This window comes from Triticum aestivum, chromosome 2B (genome assembly GCF_018294505.1).
Source record: "Triticum aestivum cultivar Chinese Spring chromosome 2B, IWGSC CS RefSeq v2.1, whole genome shotgun sequence".
Classification (NCBI taxonomy): Eukaryota; Viridiplantae; Streptophyta; class Magnoliopsida; order Poales; family Poaceae; genus Triticum; species Triticum aestivum.
In genome coordinates this window covers 183,706,167-183,725,449 of record NC_057798.1, presented here as the reverse complement: position 1 = coordinate 183,725,449, position 19,283 = coordinate 183,706,167, and the positions used below count along the sequence as shown (strand labels likewise).

Below are 19,283 nucleotides of genomic sequence, written 5' to 3'. Positions count from 1 at the left end.
GGAAAATTCGGAACGACTTAAAATTTCTTCGATCTCGCAGGTCAAACTCTGGTTAAGGAGTTGGAGCAATTTGCTCGTGCATCGCGCTATTGCTGTGGCCAGACCCGGGTTGACTCATCTTGACGACCGATCTCATCTGTGCCATACTCTCAAAAATGGGCTGAGCGGCAAATGATCTTGGTGTGCTGTGGTTTCATATTTAGTCCGTCTTTGGGAGCAGGCATTTTTACTCCTGGGCTCTGCGCGCTGTAAAGAATGGTCGTCAGGTTGCCCAATTCCTCTGAAATAAAGTTGTACAAGCGCAAAACAAATGTTACGGCAGTTAATTTTCTGCATCCAAACAGCAGCCGAATTTGATGTTAAGCTTACGGTTCACACAAAACATAAAAGCACAAACATTGCACAAATAGTGGGCCCAGTCTGGACCAAAATAGCATTGAACCCAAACAATGTAAGTTTGAGTGAGCATGGCAAGCATCTCTGAAGACAGTCCGAACTCCAAACCATACAACAAGTGCTAAATCTCACACATTACAAATATTAGGACACAAAATGCCTGATTCCATAAGCATCGGTTTTGACCAAACACTATTAAGTACTAAACCAGAAGCAGGTAAGCCAAAATATCACTGAGACCTGGCAATTGGTTCAAGGGCTTCAATCATCACAACACTATTTCCTCTCAGAACCTGCAAAAGATGAGACAGAACTTGATAAGTATTTTAATTGAGGAAGACCCAGCAGGGAACATTTAGATTGATGTCTGGCCAAAATGTCACGGTGACTCGTCCTAGGAGAACAAGAGGAAGAACTACTAACCACCATCCCTATGTCGGTCTTCTCATCTCCATTGACCTCCACAGTGTTGTCCACCACCAAATTCATGAACTGATCAAATCCACGAAGCGTGCCAATGACAACGCGGTTCGCGTTCAGCTTGACTGGCAAAATTGAAAAGAAATCCAGTGAGTACTGGCTAATGCATAAACAAGAATTCTCTTCAGAGGATTGTTACAGACTATTTCCTGTTGAAAAAAATGTACCGTTCTTAAAAATAAACAGAAATTAAGAACCCAGTGATTCTGAGAAAACAATAACAATGTTTTTTAATCAACCTTATGGATAAACTTTAATCAATTTAATGGTAAAGTAATTACCTAGACTATAGTCCAAAAAGCACGCACACACAAGAAATAACATCAACTGCACTATCAGAGTCTTAACACTTTAACAGCAGACCAGCACAGAACTATATCCTAGGCTGCAACAATGATACAAATACTCCCTCCATTCTAATCCTAAATACAAGTCTTTATAAGAACCACTATGGACTACATACGGAGCAAAATGAATGAATCTACACTCTAAAATGTATCTATAAACATCCGTATGTAGTTCATAGTGGAATCTCTGCAAAGACTTATATTTAGGAATGGAGGGAGTAGCAACCATGGCTTCATTATAGAGTTAACTAAGAGAACCAAGAAATACATCGCAAGAATATACCACAAACTCAGCAAAGTAACAAAAACTTATAAAACAGAGCAGAAAACTTTTTTTTAAACATAATAACCAGCTACAAGGAGTAAACAGAACTAAAGGTGAGTAGATGTGCACAAATATCTGAATGTCAACTTTGTAAGACTACACCTAAGCAACAGAGCAAAGCAGTAAATGCCCTATCAGAGTAACTATGACAAAGAAGCTTCATTTGGGCATAAACCCATAGCTTTGTTAAGACATCATCCTTTAGGGCATATACATAACCAAAGTGCCAGATAGTGCAGCTGGTCAGCGTAAAAAAACAGTCCATTTATATTTTATAGTATTAGGAGCACATTCATAGCTAGCTTTATCCATAAACCAGAAAAGAAATAAAGCAACCATAACAATTCTTAATTGTCTCAAGTTTTAACTAACAACAGGGCAATCATTACTCATTCAGGGGGGTAAACTATGGTAACTAAGAAAACCAAGAACTAAACCACAAAAACACACAACATACATATTAGCAGATAAATAAACTATAAAATAATAGAGCAAAAACAAGGTACAAAAACTACACAAAATTGCACATACAATATGTGCACAAAAGAATAGAACCATAAATGTCCTATCAGAGTAACTATGACAAAGAAGCTTCACTTGGACATAAACCCATAGCTTTGCTAAGATATCATCATTTAGGACATTTACATAACCACAGTGGCAAATTGTGAAGCTGGTTAGCGTAGAATGTCCGCCGCTATTTACTAGCATATTCATAAACCAGAGAATAAATCAAGATGTGCAAAATTGCACATGACAATACGTGTACCAATACCAAAATGTGTAATTTGGTAAAACTATACCCGAGCAACAGAACAGAACCGTAAATGCCTATCAGAGTAACTATGACAAAGAAGCTTCATTTGGGCACAAACCCATAGCTTTGCTATGATATCATCATTTAGGGCATTTACATAACCAAAATGACAAAGAATGCTGCAAACACTAGCTACCAGCACTACCAATAGTTCTACTTTTACTAAGTTTGACAGCCTAACACTCATTAAAAGCCGTTAGGTTATGGTACCATGGCAATCATGGTTCCACAATCTACGGACAGAGTAACACTAGCAGATAGAATTATAAAATAACAAAGCAGCGGAGAACTTAAAAAGAAACATGACAAGAAGCTCCAAAGAATACGTACAATTTCACATGACAACATGTGCACAAATATCATAAATTGGTAAGACTACCCAAACAACAGAACAGAACCATAAATGCCCTATCAGAGTAACTATGACAAAGAAGCTTCATCTGGACATAAATCCATAGCTTTGCTAAGATATCATCATTTAGGGGCATTTACATCACCGATATGGCAAACAGCAAAGCTGGTCAGCAGAACATATCTGTCACCAGTTACAAGCATATTTGTGTTCATGCATAACTATAGTTAGCTCTATTTCATAAACCAGAAGCAAAGCAACCACCCTTCACAATTCCTGTACTGTCTAAACCAACAAAGATGCCAACTCAAATACTTCTAGAGATCAGAGCCCATACACACTTGTGTAGGTCGCAGAAACACTAAAGTTTCACCACAATAGTGCACAGACTGAACGAATGGATCAACAAATTAAACAGCATTCCACAATTTCCTCAGTAGTCATATACTGATACCAAGTACCAATTACTAGTCAGATGCAGTGAAAACTAACACAAACACAAGATTATTCCAAGTCACATAAATATCGCATAACCTAATCTTCATTCCCGATAGCACACAGTAATACCAGCGCATAGACGTCCAGGGAACCTTATAAACTAAATCTCGCGTCTGATTAATATTTATTCAGAACAAGAAGATCTAGAATCTGACAGGCGCACTTACTTTGGAGCTTCTTGTCCATGTACCTGCGAACCACCGGAACAAAATCAAATTAGCATCAAAATCCCAGCGAAACAGACAGAAAACCAAGCGAAACGGATCGAATTCGATATGAAAAGGCGGAGGGCTTACTTCTTCAGATCCGGCGGCTGCCCCGATCGGCTCATGGCGGCTCCCGGCTGGACGAGGGGGAAAGCCTCTCTCCTCTACTCGGCCAAACCCTAGACCTTCGCAAGAGGGGGAAGGAAGTCGCGCCGCCGCCGCAAGAACCCTGAACCCTAGATATAAGACGAGGGAGGAGGACTGGGACGAGCCGCCTCTCTAAATAGGGCAGAGGGGGCTGAAGGGTCAATGACACGCGGGCCCGGCGGGCCCACAGGAATCACACACCGAGAGAATCCTGGGATGTGGTGTGCGGGCAGAAATAATGCTGAGAGCAGGGGCGTATGTGCAAAAGCTACCACTGGAGGTCCGGACGAACGGCGCACGCGCACGAACGGACTCCCCCGAGCTCTGGACTCGACCGCGCGGGGAGAGGGGATGAGTGCCGGGGATCCCGCCGGCGATGCGGGGCCCAGCTCCCGCGGCGGCGGCCGGGCCGCGCGTCCGCGGCGGTTCCCGACGGCGGCGCAGCCGGAGGTCATGCGCGCGGCGGAGAAGGACGACAGCTACGCCGCCCACGTCACCGAGGCCTGCCGCGACGCCTTCCGCCACCTCTTCGGTTCGCAGAACCTCCCCCGAGCTCGTCCTAGCTTAAGATTTGGTGGTGATTTTTTTTGGGTGATTTGAGGTGTTTTTGGTGGTGATGCAGGTACCAGGGTTGCCGTTGCTTACCAGAACGAGGTGACTTGCTAAACTAAAGTGGCATGTGCTTCTACTTAGTTTGCGGCAATTATCCTATTCTCCTCGAAATTTAACATGATTTGCGTGTTGGTGAGTGGTTTGGGGGATGTGGAGTGTGCTCCAAACTCCCAAGCCAAATGGACTCTATCAGTATTTGGTTACCTAGTGGTAGAAATTGTTCAGCCGTCGAATATCGATTTATAGATTTACCATGATCACAAGTGGTGGCGAATGTTTTCAGACGTTGATGTTTTAGCGGGTGAATTTTGCGGAACACCTAGCAAAGATAACACGATTCAGAGGTTTGCAATTTTGTCATACCCCACTGGTTAGTTTGAGGATGAACTGGGGATCCAGATTGAAAAGAAAGAGGAAAAGTATATTCGGGGAATATCTCCGCTGTATATGTTACTATAACATAAGTATATGTTTTGCTCAAAGGCAATTTTGGAAATCAAGATAGCGGTGCTATATAAGGGGAACTAAGTACAGGTTAAAACAACAACGGGTGAAAGATGAACAGTAACCAGTTCAACACTTAACCAGTGCTGAAAGCTCCCACACAAGGTGGGGTCTGGGGAAGGGAGTTTCTAGACAGCCTTACCCTTGCATAATAATTCTGCAAGGAGGCTGGTTCGAGCCCAGGACCTCCAGGTCACAAGTGGAGGAACTCTGCCACTGTGCCAGGCCTGTCCTTCTAGTTAAAAACTTAACAGTAACTAATATGGCAAATGCAGAGCGCCATCCATCTTGCCTTGATCCATCTTGTGAATCTGCTGAGGCAGTAGCTGTAACACTAGAGTAGGTCACAAGTGGAGGAACTCTGCCACTGTGCCAGGCCTGTCCTTCTAGTTAAAAACTTAACAGTAACTAATATGGCAAATGCAGAGCGCCATCCATCTTGCCTTGATCCATCTTGACTGTTCCTTATATGAATCTGCTGAGGCAGTAGCTGTAACACTAGAGTAGGATCTTGAATGAGGTAATATTACATTTTGATTGGAGAATGTGAAGATGGCATTTGTACGGTAATCTCGGTAGAGTAGGAATGTAGGATGATTGTCGTGCTGGATAAAAGAGTTGCGTTTCCTATCTTTGTGAGCTCCACCAGTTATTTCATAGAGAATGGGTTTGAGTATTGTTCTCTCTGTAATTTTTTTCCTGTGCCAACATTCATATATAGTCCCTCCGTACCAAAATATAAGACGTTTTTGCACTTCAATTTGAACCGCAAAAACGTCTTATATTTTGATACAGAGGTAGAACAATTTTCTTTTTTGTCATGTAATTTATTGAAGGTGGCGAGAACTTACATTGATTTGAACTTCCACAGATAAAATTGCTTGGGCAGTCCTTATATTACTTGCTAACAACTGGTTCAGGCCAGCAAACACTCGGAGAAGAATATTGTGATATATCTCAGGTTGTATTGCCTTTTGTTCTTTAACACCGTTTATGTTTTTATTTTCTGTCAGCGGGGACAAATGTTATCCACCTTTAAGTGTGTGCTTCCAGCTATTTCAGTTTATACTTGGTAGTATATTGTTGGCCCGTAGTTCATCTGTTGCCATTGGAAATTTACCCTTGTCTCGGTTTTGCATAGAAATCACAAGAAAAAGTTCTACATAGAAATCACAAGAAAAAAAAGTCTGTCAATGTAAAATATAGGGTTACTTTTCATCTCACGGTAAACACAATACTGTATTAGTGTACTAGATGGACCTGTTGATTAGCAAATTAATGTAAGATCCTGTTAAACAAAAGACATGGAACACCAAGTGTTATGACCGGTGAGATGGTCAAATTTGTTTTGTATCTTGTAAAATTTGAGATGAAGAAAATAGTTGTACCATTAGATTCTTGAAGCAATAATATTAATGTATTATATGCTGATGATGGCCATGTTATTATTGAGCCGTTCAGGTTGCAACCTCACATGGGCTTCCGCCGACACCTGCTAGGCGGATGCTTTTCATTTTGTATCATACTACTGTGCCCTATCTCGCTGAAAGAATCAGGTAATGTAGTAACAGTTTTAAATACGGTCCTTTAGCCAACATTCTCTTTGCTGGAAGAAGCTGATCGCATATTTTCTGTTCGTACCGATTTAACAGTTCGAGAATTGTCTCCCGTGGTATTTACATGGATGACACTCAGCTTGATAATCATCATGAAAGTGACAATCCTAGTAGAGGCATAACAGAATCCTCTACAAATACGAATGAGTCTTCGAGAAGCTTGAGTTTCTCTATGCTCTCGAGGTTGAGAAGCAAAGCGCATGCCTTTTGGCTATGGGTGGTTCAGAAATGGCCTTCGGTACGCAACTGTTCTAGTTCTTATGTGCAATCTGTTTATATATAGAAAACCTCCCTATATTTACTCATTGAGAAATGAGGAATGTAGTTCTCACACTAAAGAGATGCTTTTCTTGTCTAAACAACTATATGACGTGTCTTGCCGTTCCTAGATGCTGCCGCTTGGTCAAGATTTTATACAGTTGGCTATACGGACAAACCTGATGTTCTTCTACTTTGAAGGTATCTTATATTCAATATGATACGTAATAAAATGACTAAAATCATTATCTATTTGAGATATATTGGTAGACCAATTTATCGTTAATTTGGGTTTGTGTAACAATATCAACTGAGGAGTTATCTTTCTTGTGTCCTGCTTAGTAATCATCCAAGTCATGGAACCTGAATTTATTGTGAGGACAGTAGATAAATTAAAATGCCCAGATTGACCCCGTAATGACAAATTCAGCTCACTCGCTTTATCATGAGGTTATGCTGCATGTCAAAACACTGTCTCACATCGATACATTCCTAAGACACTGTTGTTAAGTTGCTGTGCAATTCTGTTATTCAAAAAAATAAATACTCCATTCAATTTACTTTCAAGCCTTAACCAATGGGGTAACAGTGGCTCAGTAATGATCGGCCTTATCCTTCTCTCATCACCTCAGTTGGATCTGTATTAACTACTCCCTCTATTTCTAAATATGAGACTTTTTAGAGATTTCAATAGGGACTACATACGCCTATATTTAGAAACGGAGGGAGTACTCCTTCTGTTCACTATTATAAGATGTTTTAACTTTTTTCTGATTCGGATGTATATAGACGCATTTTGGTGTGTTTGTTCACTCATTTCAGTCCATATGTAGTCCATACTGAAATATCCAAAACATCTTATATTTGTGAGCGGAAGGAGTAATTGTTCGGTGCCTGATTACGCTTATGTTTCCTTTTCAATAGGATTATATTATCATTTATCAAAGCGAGGAGCTGGTATTCATTATGTATTCATTGGTAAGCCAATGAATCAGAGGCCCAGGTACCTTTTTCTGTACTTATTCGCTTTGTCTAAAAGACCAACTACATGAACTCAATAAAACCAAATCATACAGCCATTGGTGCCACGAGCCCACAATATTATGCCACAAATGAATCTGAGAATGTAAATGATAAGGAATTTATCATGGTCTCTAGTATTTTTGGACTATCTTCACACTGTTTTCCTTTGAGGTCTAAAATTCTCCAGATGATCAGTTTAATTCACTACATTTGCAGGTACCAAATTTTGGGTATCTTTTTGCTGATCCAGTTGTGTATTCTTGGTGCTGAAAGACTCCGAAGAAGTAACTTATCATCAATAGCTAGTTCCATTAATCAAATTTCGTCCGGAAGCTATCCTTCATCTACAGGCACTCTTTTACTGAATTTATTTAAATGGCTGTTTTTGCGGAACCAATAACTGTTTTTCTTATTATGATGATGTTCAATTCTTACACATGTGAATGGTGAACCAGGTCGGAGTGTCCCTGTTGTGAATGAGGATGGAAATATCATCAGTGACATCCGTCATGGCAAAGCTGTAGATTTGGCTTCTGGTTCAGAGGTATATGTGTCTTCATATGAACATTATCGAGTTTAAATTACTGTTTTTGTGTACCCTAGAAGTTAGAACTGTGGAAAACTAACTTACGCTCCATTAACCAAACTAAAATCTTTACCTTTGTATGGAAGTGGACAGTTATATATTACTGTGTTTTCTTTCAGATGCACTTCCCAATGCATTTTTCTTGACAAAGCAAGCTCTTGAATCTACTCCCTCCGTCCGGAAATACTTGTCGAAGGAATGGATGTATCTAGACGTATTTTAGTTTAAGATACATCCATTTTTATCCATTTTTCTGACAAGTATTTTCGGACGGAGGGAGTACAAATGTTACAGTTTAAGATAAAAGATTATGGCTAGACTTGCATATATTTCAAACCACCGTTTAAAGAAAATTGTACATGTGATCTATTGTGTGGTGCTTATGTTTTGTGTATCATTTGTCAGTCATCCAGTAGCAAGAGCAAGTGCACTCTCTGTCTCAGTACCCGGCAGAATCCTACTGCCACAACCTGCGGACATGTCTTCTGCTGGTAAAACTTCTCTTTCAAATGCCATGTCTTTAACCAAACTGGGTTTCATCCGTCGCACCCTCTCTGGAATGGTATGGTAACTCATGGCATAACCTGCTGCAGGAACTGCATAATGGAGTGGTGCAATGAGAAGCCTGAATGCCCCCTATGCAGAACTCCTATTACACATTCAAGTTTAATTTGTATATATCATTCAGATTTCTAGCAGACCATTAGCAAGGGATCAATCATATCATTCATATCCTCTAGCGCGGATCCTATAAAGCCAAGGCCTGACATCCATTGTGCGGATCATCTTTAATCAGGAGACATGGCCTGATGGTTTCTTATCGAGATTCGTAATCAGTAGGGCAAAGAGCTCCCACGGGCTCCATGGCTTCCTCAAGACGAAGACATATTTATACCAACCAAAAGAAGGATGATGGAAGACCAGTAGATGAAGTTGAAACAGTCGCGCTGTAGAGATCATCGGTAACACCAAGTACCAATCTGAAATTAAACAAAAGATAAGTTTTAGTGCGAACAGATATGTTCATGTTGGACACAAGTGAATTTTGTAGGGTTGAAGAATGAATGACTAGGATCATAGACCAGTCGAGCAGTGTCATACTCTTTTGTTTTCTGCACGTACGCCCTGTACCCCATATGTATTCCTACCACATCTGCATTGAACATTTCGACCAGTAAATTTACGTAAGGTTAGCTGCTTCATTATATTAACTGGATTGCACCATCCTACGCATGGTTGTTGGAGCCATGGATCAATTGTATACGTGCTGACACTGACCCCGTCAGTGCTGGATGACAGTTTCTTCCGCTGATAGCTTCCCGGCGGTCTGCAGCTCCCGAAGAAAAGACGCCGGCGGTGTGCCGTTTTTCAGCAAAGTCATCGTCCACCAAAACAGAGCCCATGTTGTGTCGTGCACACACCGGTCACCGGCGATGCAGCGCAGCCGCCACCGTGCTAGTCCGTTCGCCTCGTGCCCGGAGAAGAAGAATCCACCACGGCGCCACCCACTATAAAATCCATCTTGGCTCACACAAATGTGATGCCGCGCCGGTCACTGTCCCCCCAGCCCCATCCCGATTTTAACCTCCTCCCCTCGCACTGACCAAAACCATGATTTGCCTCAGAGCCATCCCCTCCCCTCGACTCCTCCACCTACCCCTACCCCGCCTCGCCTCCTCCCCGCTCCGCCGCCTCAGGCCCTCCGCCGCAGCCATGTCCTCCTCCCCCTCCGTCGCCGCGCCCACCGTAGCGGCACCGGTCGAGCACATCGTGCTCATCAAGGTCCGCCCGGAGGCCGTGGCCTCGGGGGCCGCCGCGGCGATGGTCTCCGCGCTGCAGGCGCTCTCCACGCTCGTCCCGGGGGTCTCCTACATCCACGCGGGCCCCGTGCTCCGCCTCCGCTCCCCGGCCGCCGAGGCGCTGGGCCCCACCCACCTCCTCCACTCCCGCTACGCCACCAAGGCCGACCTCGCCGCCTACGCCCCGCACCCGGCCCACGTGGCCGCCGTGCAGGCGCACGTCGCCCCCAACGCGCTCGACGCCACCGCCGTTGACTGGGTCAACGCCGCGGGCGCCCCGTCCCCCGTCGCCCCCGGCGCCGCCGTGCGCCTCACCCTCGCCAAGGTCAAGGAGGGCGTGGAGGTCGGGCAGCTCGTCGAGAAGGTGGCCGCGGCCACCAAGGACGCCGGCGAGGCCAGCGGCGCCAAGGTCAGCTTCGGGGAGAACTTCTCCCCCGCGCGGGCCAAGGGGTACCAGTTCGGGATGGTGGCCGTGTTCGGGAGCGTCGAGGAGCTGGACGCCGTGGAGGGCGACGGCAAGGTGGAGGAGGCCAAGGCCGCCCTCAGGCCCATGCTCGACGAGGTCATGGTGCTGGACTTCGTCGTCGACGCTCCGGCGGCCGCGAGCCTCTGATGGGGGGTTTCAGGTTGATTTCGGATCCGAGTGTGCTGCCGATTTGGGAATAATGGAGTCCTTTGTGATATCTGTATCGATCTTGAGATGAATAACAATCAATTGATGTGCCTGTTGTGTGCTCCCAAGTTTTTACATGCCGATGCATCCGGCAGTTGGTACTCCAGTTTCTAATACCAGGAATCAGGAACCAAGCGGCAGTCTCTAATGATTGTGCCATTTGTTCACAACCCTTCTCATCGCTAAACATGTGATATTAAGCATGTGACCGACATCTCTGCCTCAGTGGTATTCAAGCGTATTCGTTGGCATTTGAATGTGGCGGCTCATGTATCAGCCAAGTCATGTAAAAATTCTGTTCGTTTGCGTATTTTTCATTCTACTCCGGATTCTTGTAATGTTGTCATCTGATCAATAAAGTATCGACGACGACGACAACAACAACAACAACAACAACAACAACAACAACAACAACAAAGCCTTTAGTCCCAAACAAGTTGGGGTAGGCTAGAGGTGAAACCCATAAGATCTCGCAACCAACTCATGGCTCTGGCACATGGATAGCAAGCTTCCACGCACCCCTGTCCATAGCTAGCTCTTTGTCGATACTCCAATCCTTCAGGTCTCTCTTAACGGACTCCTCCCATGTCAAAATTTTTGGTCACGCTTGTCATTCTTCTTAAGCAATGCTCAATGACTCTCTCCCATAGCTTCATTGTATGGCTCATCAGCTTAATTCCACGGTAATTAGTACAACTCTGAACATCCCCCTTGTTCTTGAAGATTGGTACTAATATACCCCGTCTCCATTCTTCTGGCATCTTGTTTGCCCGAAAAATGAGGTTGAAAAGCTTGGTTAGTCATACTATCGCTATGTCCCCGAGACCTTTCCACACCTCAATGGGGATACAATCAGGGCCCATCGCCTTGCCTCCTTTCATCCTTTTTAAAGCCTCCTTCACCTCAGACTCCTGGATGCGCCGCACAAAACGCATGCTGGTCTCATCAAAGGAGTCATTCAGTTCAATGGTAGAACTCTCATTCTCCCCATTGAACAGCTTGTCGAAGTACTCCCGCCATCTATACTTAATCTCTTCGTCCTTCACCAAGAGTTGGCCTGCTCTGTCCTTGATGCATTTGACTTGGCCAATATCCCTCGTCTTCCTCTCCCGGATCTTAGCCATCTTATAGATGTCCCTTTCACCTTCCTTCGTGCCTAACCGTTGGTAGAGGTCCTCATATGCCCGACCCCTTGCTTCACCAACAGCTCGCTTTGCGGCCTTCTTCGCCATCTTGTACTTCTCTATGTTGTCTGCACTCCTATCCAGGTATAGGCGTCTGAAGCAATCTTTCTTCTCTTTAAGCGCCTTCTGGACATCATCATTCCACCACCAGGTATCCTTATCTTCGCTTCTCCTTCCCCTGGACACTCCAAACTCCTCCGAGGCCACCTTACGAATGCAAGTCGCCATCTTCATCCACACATTGTCCGCATCCCCTCCTTCCTCCCAAGGGCCCTCCTTAAATACCCTCTCCTTGAACACCTGAGCTACCTCCCCCTTGAGCTTCCACCACTTCGTTCTAGCGACCTTGGCACGCTTATCCCGCTGGACACGAATCCAAAAGCGGAAGTCAGCAACCACCAGCTTATGCTGGGGTACAACACTCTCCCCAGGTATCACCTTACAGTCTAGGCATGCACGCCTATCTTCTCTTCTCGAGAGGATGAAATCAATCTGGCTAGAGTGTTGGCCACTACTAAAAGTCACCAGATGTGATTCTCTCTTTCTAAAGAGGGTGTTAGCTACAATCATGTTGTAGGCTAGAGCAAAGCTTAAGACATCTTCTCCTTCTTGATTCCTGATGCCATAGCCAAAGCCCCCATGCGTCCCTTCAAAACCTGTGTTAGATGTACCCACGTGGCCATTGAGGTCTCCTCCTATGAAGAGCTTCTCACCAATCGGTACACTCCTAACCATGTCTTCCAAGCCTTCCCAGAACTCCCTCTTGGTGTTCTCATTGTGGCCTACTTGCGGGGCATATGCGCTGATAACATTGAGAACCAAGTCCTCAGCTACCAGCTTAACCAGGATAATCCGGTCCCCACGTCTCCTGACGTCTACCACTTCATACTTGAGGCTCTTGTTGATCAAGATGCCTACGCCATTTCTGTTTGCAGCCGTCCCCGTGTACCACAGCTTGAAGCCGGTATCCTCCACCTCCTTCGCCTTCTGTCCTCTCCATTTGGTTTCTTGGACGCAAAGGATATCAACACCTCTCCTCACTGCTGCATCAACTCGCTCTCGAAGCTTCCCTGTCAGAGACCCTACGTTCCAGCTACCTAAGCGAATCCTCCTAGGCTCGGCTAGCTTCCTTACCCTTCGCACTCGTCGAGTCAAATGCGAAGACCCTTGCTCATTTTCCACTACATCCGGGCGCCGATGTAGCGCGCCACTAAGGATGCGACGACCCGATCCTCGCTCACTTGCCACCGTATCCGGATCAAGATACGGCGCGCCACTTGGGGGGTGACGGCCCGGCCCTTGCCCATTTTCCACCACACCCGGGTTCCGATGTGGCGCGTCGCTGAGAGGGTTACGCCCCAACGAAAATCTTTTGGGTTTCATCTCCATAAAAGTGGCTGAGTTTTTACGTTGGCTCGCCAAGCCTATCACAACCCTCCTCCTTTACCCGGGCTTGGGACCGGCTATGTTGAGACAACATAGGCGGAGTTTGATCAATAAAGTGTCGATGTTATTATAAAAAAAGGTCATCGCTAACTGACAAGGATTGCATCTCTTTGGGAATAATGGACTCCTTGTGGAATTGTGATCCATCAGGCAACTAGTCACCTTATCTGTCTGCACCAACCTCTTTATGTGTGCTTACGATTTTGACATGCCCATGCATACTCCATGAATGTTGTGTCCGTTTGGGTCCATCTCTTGTTAGACGCATTTTCGTCTCAAATTTAGATTTGATTTGCATCTCTTTCTCTTGTCTCCAGCCGCCCGGCACCAACCCTAGCCGCTGGCCACCATGGGTTTCTTCAAGCGTGCACTGTGTGATGTGGGGGGTCGACCAGTCCACTTCTCTTCTTCCTCTTGCACCCCAACCACCCGACACCAACCCTAGCTGTCGCCCACCATGGATTTCTTCAAGCGCTCACAGGGCAAGCATGATCAAGAGGTTGGCTCCTCATCGGGCGCTGGTCGGCCAACTTCACCTTGGCTCCATGCCAGCGCTCTACATCCGGTCCGCCGGTCGGGAGATGAGGAAGCAGTACAATAGAGATAAGTATTTCCCTCAATTAAGAGCCAAGGTTATAAATCCAGTAGGAGAACCACATAGAACCTCGCTAGCAGCATCTATACACACAAAAGCAAATACTTGCACCCAACACAAACAGGGAGGTTGTCAATCCCCTCGGCAGTTAATTGCAAGGATCAAATCTCGCAATGATAGATAGATAAATTAAAACACAAAATAAAATACCATAAATAAATTGCAGCAAGGTATTTTTGAATTTTATATATGATAAAAGATAGACCAGGGGGCCATAGTTTTCACTAGAGGCTTCTCTCTTAAACATAGCATACGGTGGGTAAACAAATTATTGTTGGACAATTGATAGAAAAACACGTAGTTATGACAATATTCAAGGCAATGATCATGTATATAGGCATCATGTCCGAGACAAGTAGACCGACTCCTGCCTGCATATACTACTATTACTCCACCCATCGACTGATGTCCAACATGCATCTAGGGTATTAAGTTAATAAAAACAGAGTAACGCCTTAAGCAAGATGACATGGTGTAGACAAAATAAACCCAATCAATATGAATAAACCTCATATTTTCATCCTTAATGGCAACGATACAAATACATGTCATGTCCCATTCTGTCACTGGGAACGAACACCGCAAGTTCGAACCCATCACAAAGCACCTCTCCCATTGCAAGATAAATCAATCTAGTTGGCCAAACCAAACGGATAAATCAAAGAGAAATACAAAGCTATAACAATCATGCATATAAGAATTCAGAAAAGACTCAAATAATATTCATGAATAATCTGATCATAAACCCACAATTCATCGGATCCCAACAAACACACCGTAAAAAAGATTACATCGAATAGATCTCCAAGAACATGGATAAGAACATTGTATTGAAGATCAAAAAGAGAGAAGAAGCCATCTAGCTACTAGATATGGACCCGTAGGTCTATGGTAAACTACTCACGCATCATCAGAAGGTCAACAAGGTTGATGTAGAGGCCCTCCGTGATCGATTCCCCTCCGGCAGAGTATGGATAAGGCATCTAGATGGGATCGCGGAAGAACAGAGGCTTGCAGCAGCAAAAAAGTGTTTCGGGTGGCTCACTGATGTATTGGGAATATTTGGGAATTTATAGAGCTAGAATTAGGTCAAGAGGTGCCACGAGGGACTCACAAGCCGAGGGGTGCGCCCTGCGGGCTTGTTGCTCCCTCGTTGCTCCGCGGGTCTTCTCCCGAAGCTTCTAGCATCCCTCTAGTCCAGAAAAAAATCGTCAAAAAGTTTCGTAGTGTTTGGATTATGTTTGGTACTGATTTTCTGAAAAGCCAAAAACAAGCAAAAAACGGCAACTGGCACTGGGCACTAAGTTAGTAGGTTAGTCCCCAAAAATACTATATAATTGCATGATAAGCATCCAAGATTGATACTATAATAGCATGGAACAATAAAAAATTATAGATACGTTGTAGACATATCACGACCCAATGCACATACGCAATGCCCCTTCCTTGCCGGTTGATGTCTACTACACAACCTTCTTCTTGTAGACGTTGTTGGGCCTCCAAGTGCAGAGGTTTGTAGGACAGTAGCAAATTTCCCTCAAGTGGATGACCTAAGGTTTATCAATCCGTAGGAGGCGTAGGATGAAGATGGTCTCTCTCAAACAACCCTGCAACCAAATAACAAAGAGTCTCTTGTGTCCCCAACACACCCAATACAATGGTGAATTGTATAGGTGCACTAGTTCGGCGAAGAGATGGTGATACAAGTGCAATATGGATGGTAGATATAGGTTTTTGTAATTTGAAATTATAAAAGCAGCAAGGTAACTAATGATAAAAGTGAGTGAAAACGGTATTGCAATGCTTCGAAACAAGGCCTAGGGTTCATACTTTCACTAGTGCAAGTTCTCTCAACAATGATAACATAATTAGATCATATAACAATCCCTCGACATGCAACAAAGAGTCACTCCAAAGTCACTAATAGCGAAGAACAAACGAAGAGATTATTGTAGGGTACGAAACCACCTCAAAGTTATTCTTTCTGATCGATCTATTCAAGAGTCTGTAGTAAAATAACACGAAGCTATTCTTTCCGTTCGATCTATCCTAGAGTTCGTACTAGAATAACACCTTAAGATACAAATCAACCAAAACCCTAATATCACCTAGATACTTCAATGTCAAGTATCCACGGGTATGATTATACGATATGCATCACACAATCTCAGATTCATCTATTCAACCAACACAAAGAACTTCAAAGACTGCCCCAAAGTTTCTACCGGAGAGTCAAGACGAAAACGTGTGCCAACCCCTATGCATAAGTTGATCACCAAAACATACATCAAGTAGATCACGTGAATATCCCATTGTCACCACAGATAAGCACATGCAAGACATACATCAAGTGTTCTCAAATCCTTAAAGACTCAATCCGATAAGATAACTTCAAAGGGAAAACTCAATCCATTACAAGAGAGTAGAGGGGGAGAAACATCATAAGATCCAACTATAATAGCGAAGCCCGCGATACATCAAGATCGTGCCAAATCAAAAACATGAGAGAGAGAGATCAAACACATAGCTACTGCTACATACCCTCAGCCCCGAGGGTGAACTACTCCCTCCTCGTCATGGAGAGCGCCAGGATGATGAAGATGGCCACTGGTGATGGATCCCCCCTCCGGCAGGGTGACGGAAAAGGCCCCAAGATGAGATCTCACAGGTACAGAAGGTTGTAGCGGTGGAAATAGGGTTTCATGGTGCTCTTGGATGTTTTTGGGGTATATGACTATAGGCGAAAGAAGTAGGTCGGTGGAGCCACGAGGGGCCCACGAAGGTGGGGGGCGCGCCTACCCCCCTGGGCGCGCCCTCCTACCTCGTGGCCACCTCATTGCTTCCTTGACGTCCACTCCAAGTCTCCTGGATTGCGTTTGTTCCAAAAACGATTCTCCCGAAGGTTTCATTCCGTTTGGACTCCGTTTGATATTCCTTTTCTGCGAAACACTAGAATAGGCAAAAAAACAGCAATTTGCACTGGGCCTCTGGTTAATAGGTTAGTCCCAAAAATAATATAATGTTGGAAATATGCCCTAGAGGCAATAATAAAATGGTTATTATTATATTTCCTTGTTCATGATAATTGTCTATTGTTCAAGCTATAATTGTATTAGTCGGAAACCGTAATACATGTGTGAATACATAGACCACAACATGTCCCTAGTGAGCCTCTAGTTGACTAGCTCGTTGACCAATAGATGGTCATGGTTTCCTGACCATGGACATTGGATGTCATTGATAACGGGATCACATCATTAGGAGAATGACGTGATGGACAAGACCCAATCCTAAGCATAACACAAGATCGTGTAGTTCGTTTGCTAAGAGCTTTTTCAATGTCAAGTATCATTTCCTTAGACCATGAGATTGTGCAACTCCCGGATGCTGTAGGAATGCTTTGGGTGTACCAAACGTCACAACGTAACTGGGTGGCTATAAAGGTACACTACAAGTATCTCTGAAAGTGTCTGTTGGGTTGGCATGAATCGAGACTGGGATTTGTCACTCCGTATGACGGAGAGGTATCTCTGGGCCCACTCGGTAATGCATCATCATAATGAGCTCAATGTGACTAAGCAGTTAGTCACGGGATCATGCATTACGCAACGAGTAAAGTGACTTGCCGGTAACGAGATTGAACGAGGTATTCGGATACCGACGATCGAATCTCGGGCAAGTAACATATCGATTGACAAAGGGAATTGTATACGGGATTGATTGAATCCCCGACATCATGGTTCATCCGATGAGATCATCGTGGATCATGTGGGAACCAACACGGGTATCCAGATCCCGTTGCTGGTTATTGGCCGGAGAGATGTCTCGGTCATGCCTGCATGATTCCCGAACCCGTAGGGTCTACACACTTAAGGTTCGGTGACGCTAGAGTTGTTATGGGAATTAGTATGTGGTTACCGAATGTTGTTCGGAGTCCCGGATGAGATCCCGAACGTCATGAGGAGTTCCGAAATGGTCCGGAGATAAAGATTTATATATGGGAAGTCCTTATTCGGTCGCCGAAAATGTTCGTGGGTATATAGGTATTGTATCGGGACCACCGAAAGGGTTCCGGGGGTCCATCGGGAGGTCCACCTGCCCCATAGGGCCCTATGGGCTGAATATGGAGGGGAAGCAGCCCCTAAGTGGGCTGGGCGCCAACCCCCCTAGGGCCCATGCGCCTAGGGTTGGGGGGGGGAACCCTAAAGGGGGCGCCCCCTTGGCTTGGGGGGCAAGCCTCCCCCCTTGGCCGCCACCCCCCTCTAGATCCATCTAGAGGGGGCCGGACTCCCCTCTCCCTTGCCCCTATAAATAGAGGGAGGTGGGAGGGCTGCCGCACCCTTCCCCTGGCGCAGCCCTCTCCCTCCCCAACACCTCCTCCTCCATAGTAGTGCTTGGCGAAGCCCTGCCGGAGAACTGCAAGCTCCACCACCACACCGTCGTGCTGCCGGAGCTCTCCCTCAACTTCTCCTCTCCCCTTGCTGGATCAAGGAGGATATGTCCCCGGGCTGTACGTGTGTTGAACACGGAGGCGTCGTCCATTCGGCATTAGATCGGATCTTCCGCGATTTGAATCGTCGTGAATACGACTCCCTCATCCGCGTTCTAGTAACGCTTCCGCTTAGCGTCAAAGGTATGAAGATGCTCATCCTCTCTCTCTCTCTCTCTTGTTGCTAGAATCTCCTAGATTGATCTTGGTGATGCGTAGAAAATTTTGAATTATTGCTATGGTCCCCAACAGTGGCATCATGAGCTAGGTCTATGCGTAGATTCTATGCACGAGTAGAACACAAGTAGTTGTGGGCGTTGGTTTGTTCAATATGCTTACCGTTACTAGTCTTATCTTGATTTGGCGGCATTGTGGGATGAAGCGGCCCGGACCGACCTTACAAGTACGCTTACGTGAGACAGGTTCCACCGACTGACATGCACTTGTTGCATAAGATGGCTAGCGGGTCCCAGTCTCTCCCACTTTAGTCGGATCGGATTCGATGAAAAGGGTCCTTACGAAGGGTAAATATCAATTGGCATATCACCGTTGTGGCTTTTGCGTAGGTAAGAAATGTTCTTGCTAGAAACCCATAGCAGCCACGTAAAACATGCAACAACAATTAGAGGACATCTAACTTGTTTTTGCAGGGTATGCTATGTGATGTGTGATGACCCACAAGTGTAGAGGATCTATCGTAGTCCTTTCAATAAGTAAGAGTGTCGAACCCAATGAGGAGCAGAAGGAAACGACAATCGGATTTCAGTAAGGTATTCTCTGCAAGCACTGAAATTGTAGGTAGCAGATAGTTTTGTGGTAAGATAATTTGTAACGGGTAACAAGCAATGAAAGTAAATAAGGTGCAGCAAG

General features: G+C 45.0%; 3 protein-coding genes across 3 annotated transcripts; 2 read left to right on the top strand and 1 right to left on the bottom strand.

The window, feature by feature from the left end:
- Positions 1–384: 384 nt before the first annotated feature.
- Positions 385–3,810, bottom strand: LOC123044242 (probable small nuclear ribonucleoprotein G). The gene is made up of 4 exons (XM_044466931.1): positions 3,512–3,810; positions 3,383–3,405; positions 820–941; positions 385–689 (listed from the first exon to the last, which is right to left on the bottom strand). Exons 1-4 carry the CDS (start codon positions 3,544–3,546, stop codon positions 627–629), a joined length of 243 nt encoding a protein of 80 aa, XP_044322866.1. The 5' UTR covers positions 3,547–3,810; the 3' UTR covers positions 385–626.
- On the top strand, positions 3,770–9,369 carry LOC123044240 (peroxisome biogenesis factor 10). Its single transcript, XM_044466929.1, has 11 exons — positions 3,770–4,100; positions 4,191–4,222; positions 5,556–5,645; positions 6,146–6,240; positions 6,337–6,538; positions 6,690–6,759; positions 7,483–7,561; positions 7,798–7,931; positions 8,037–8,125; positions 8,573–8,658; positions 8,761–9,369. The coding sequence occupies exons 1-11, from the start codon at positions 3,785–3,787 to the stop codon at positions 8,861–8,863; spliced, it is 1,296 nt and encodes a 431-aa protein (XP_044322864.1). The 5' UTR covers positions 3,770–3,784; the 3' UTR covers positions 8,864–9,369.
- Positions 9,370–9,702: 333 nt separating this feature from the next.
- On the top strand, positions 9,703–10,691 carry LOC123044241 (stress-response A/B barrel domain-containing protein DABB1). The gene has a single exon (XM_044466930.1). It carries the CDS (start codon positions 9,779–9,781, stop codon positions 10,577–10,579), a length of 801 nt encoding a protein of 266 aa, XP_044322865.1. The 5' UTR covers positions 9,703–9,778; the 3' UTR covers positions 10,580–10,691.
- The last annotated feature ends 8,592 nt before the right edge of the window (positions 10,692–19,283 follow it).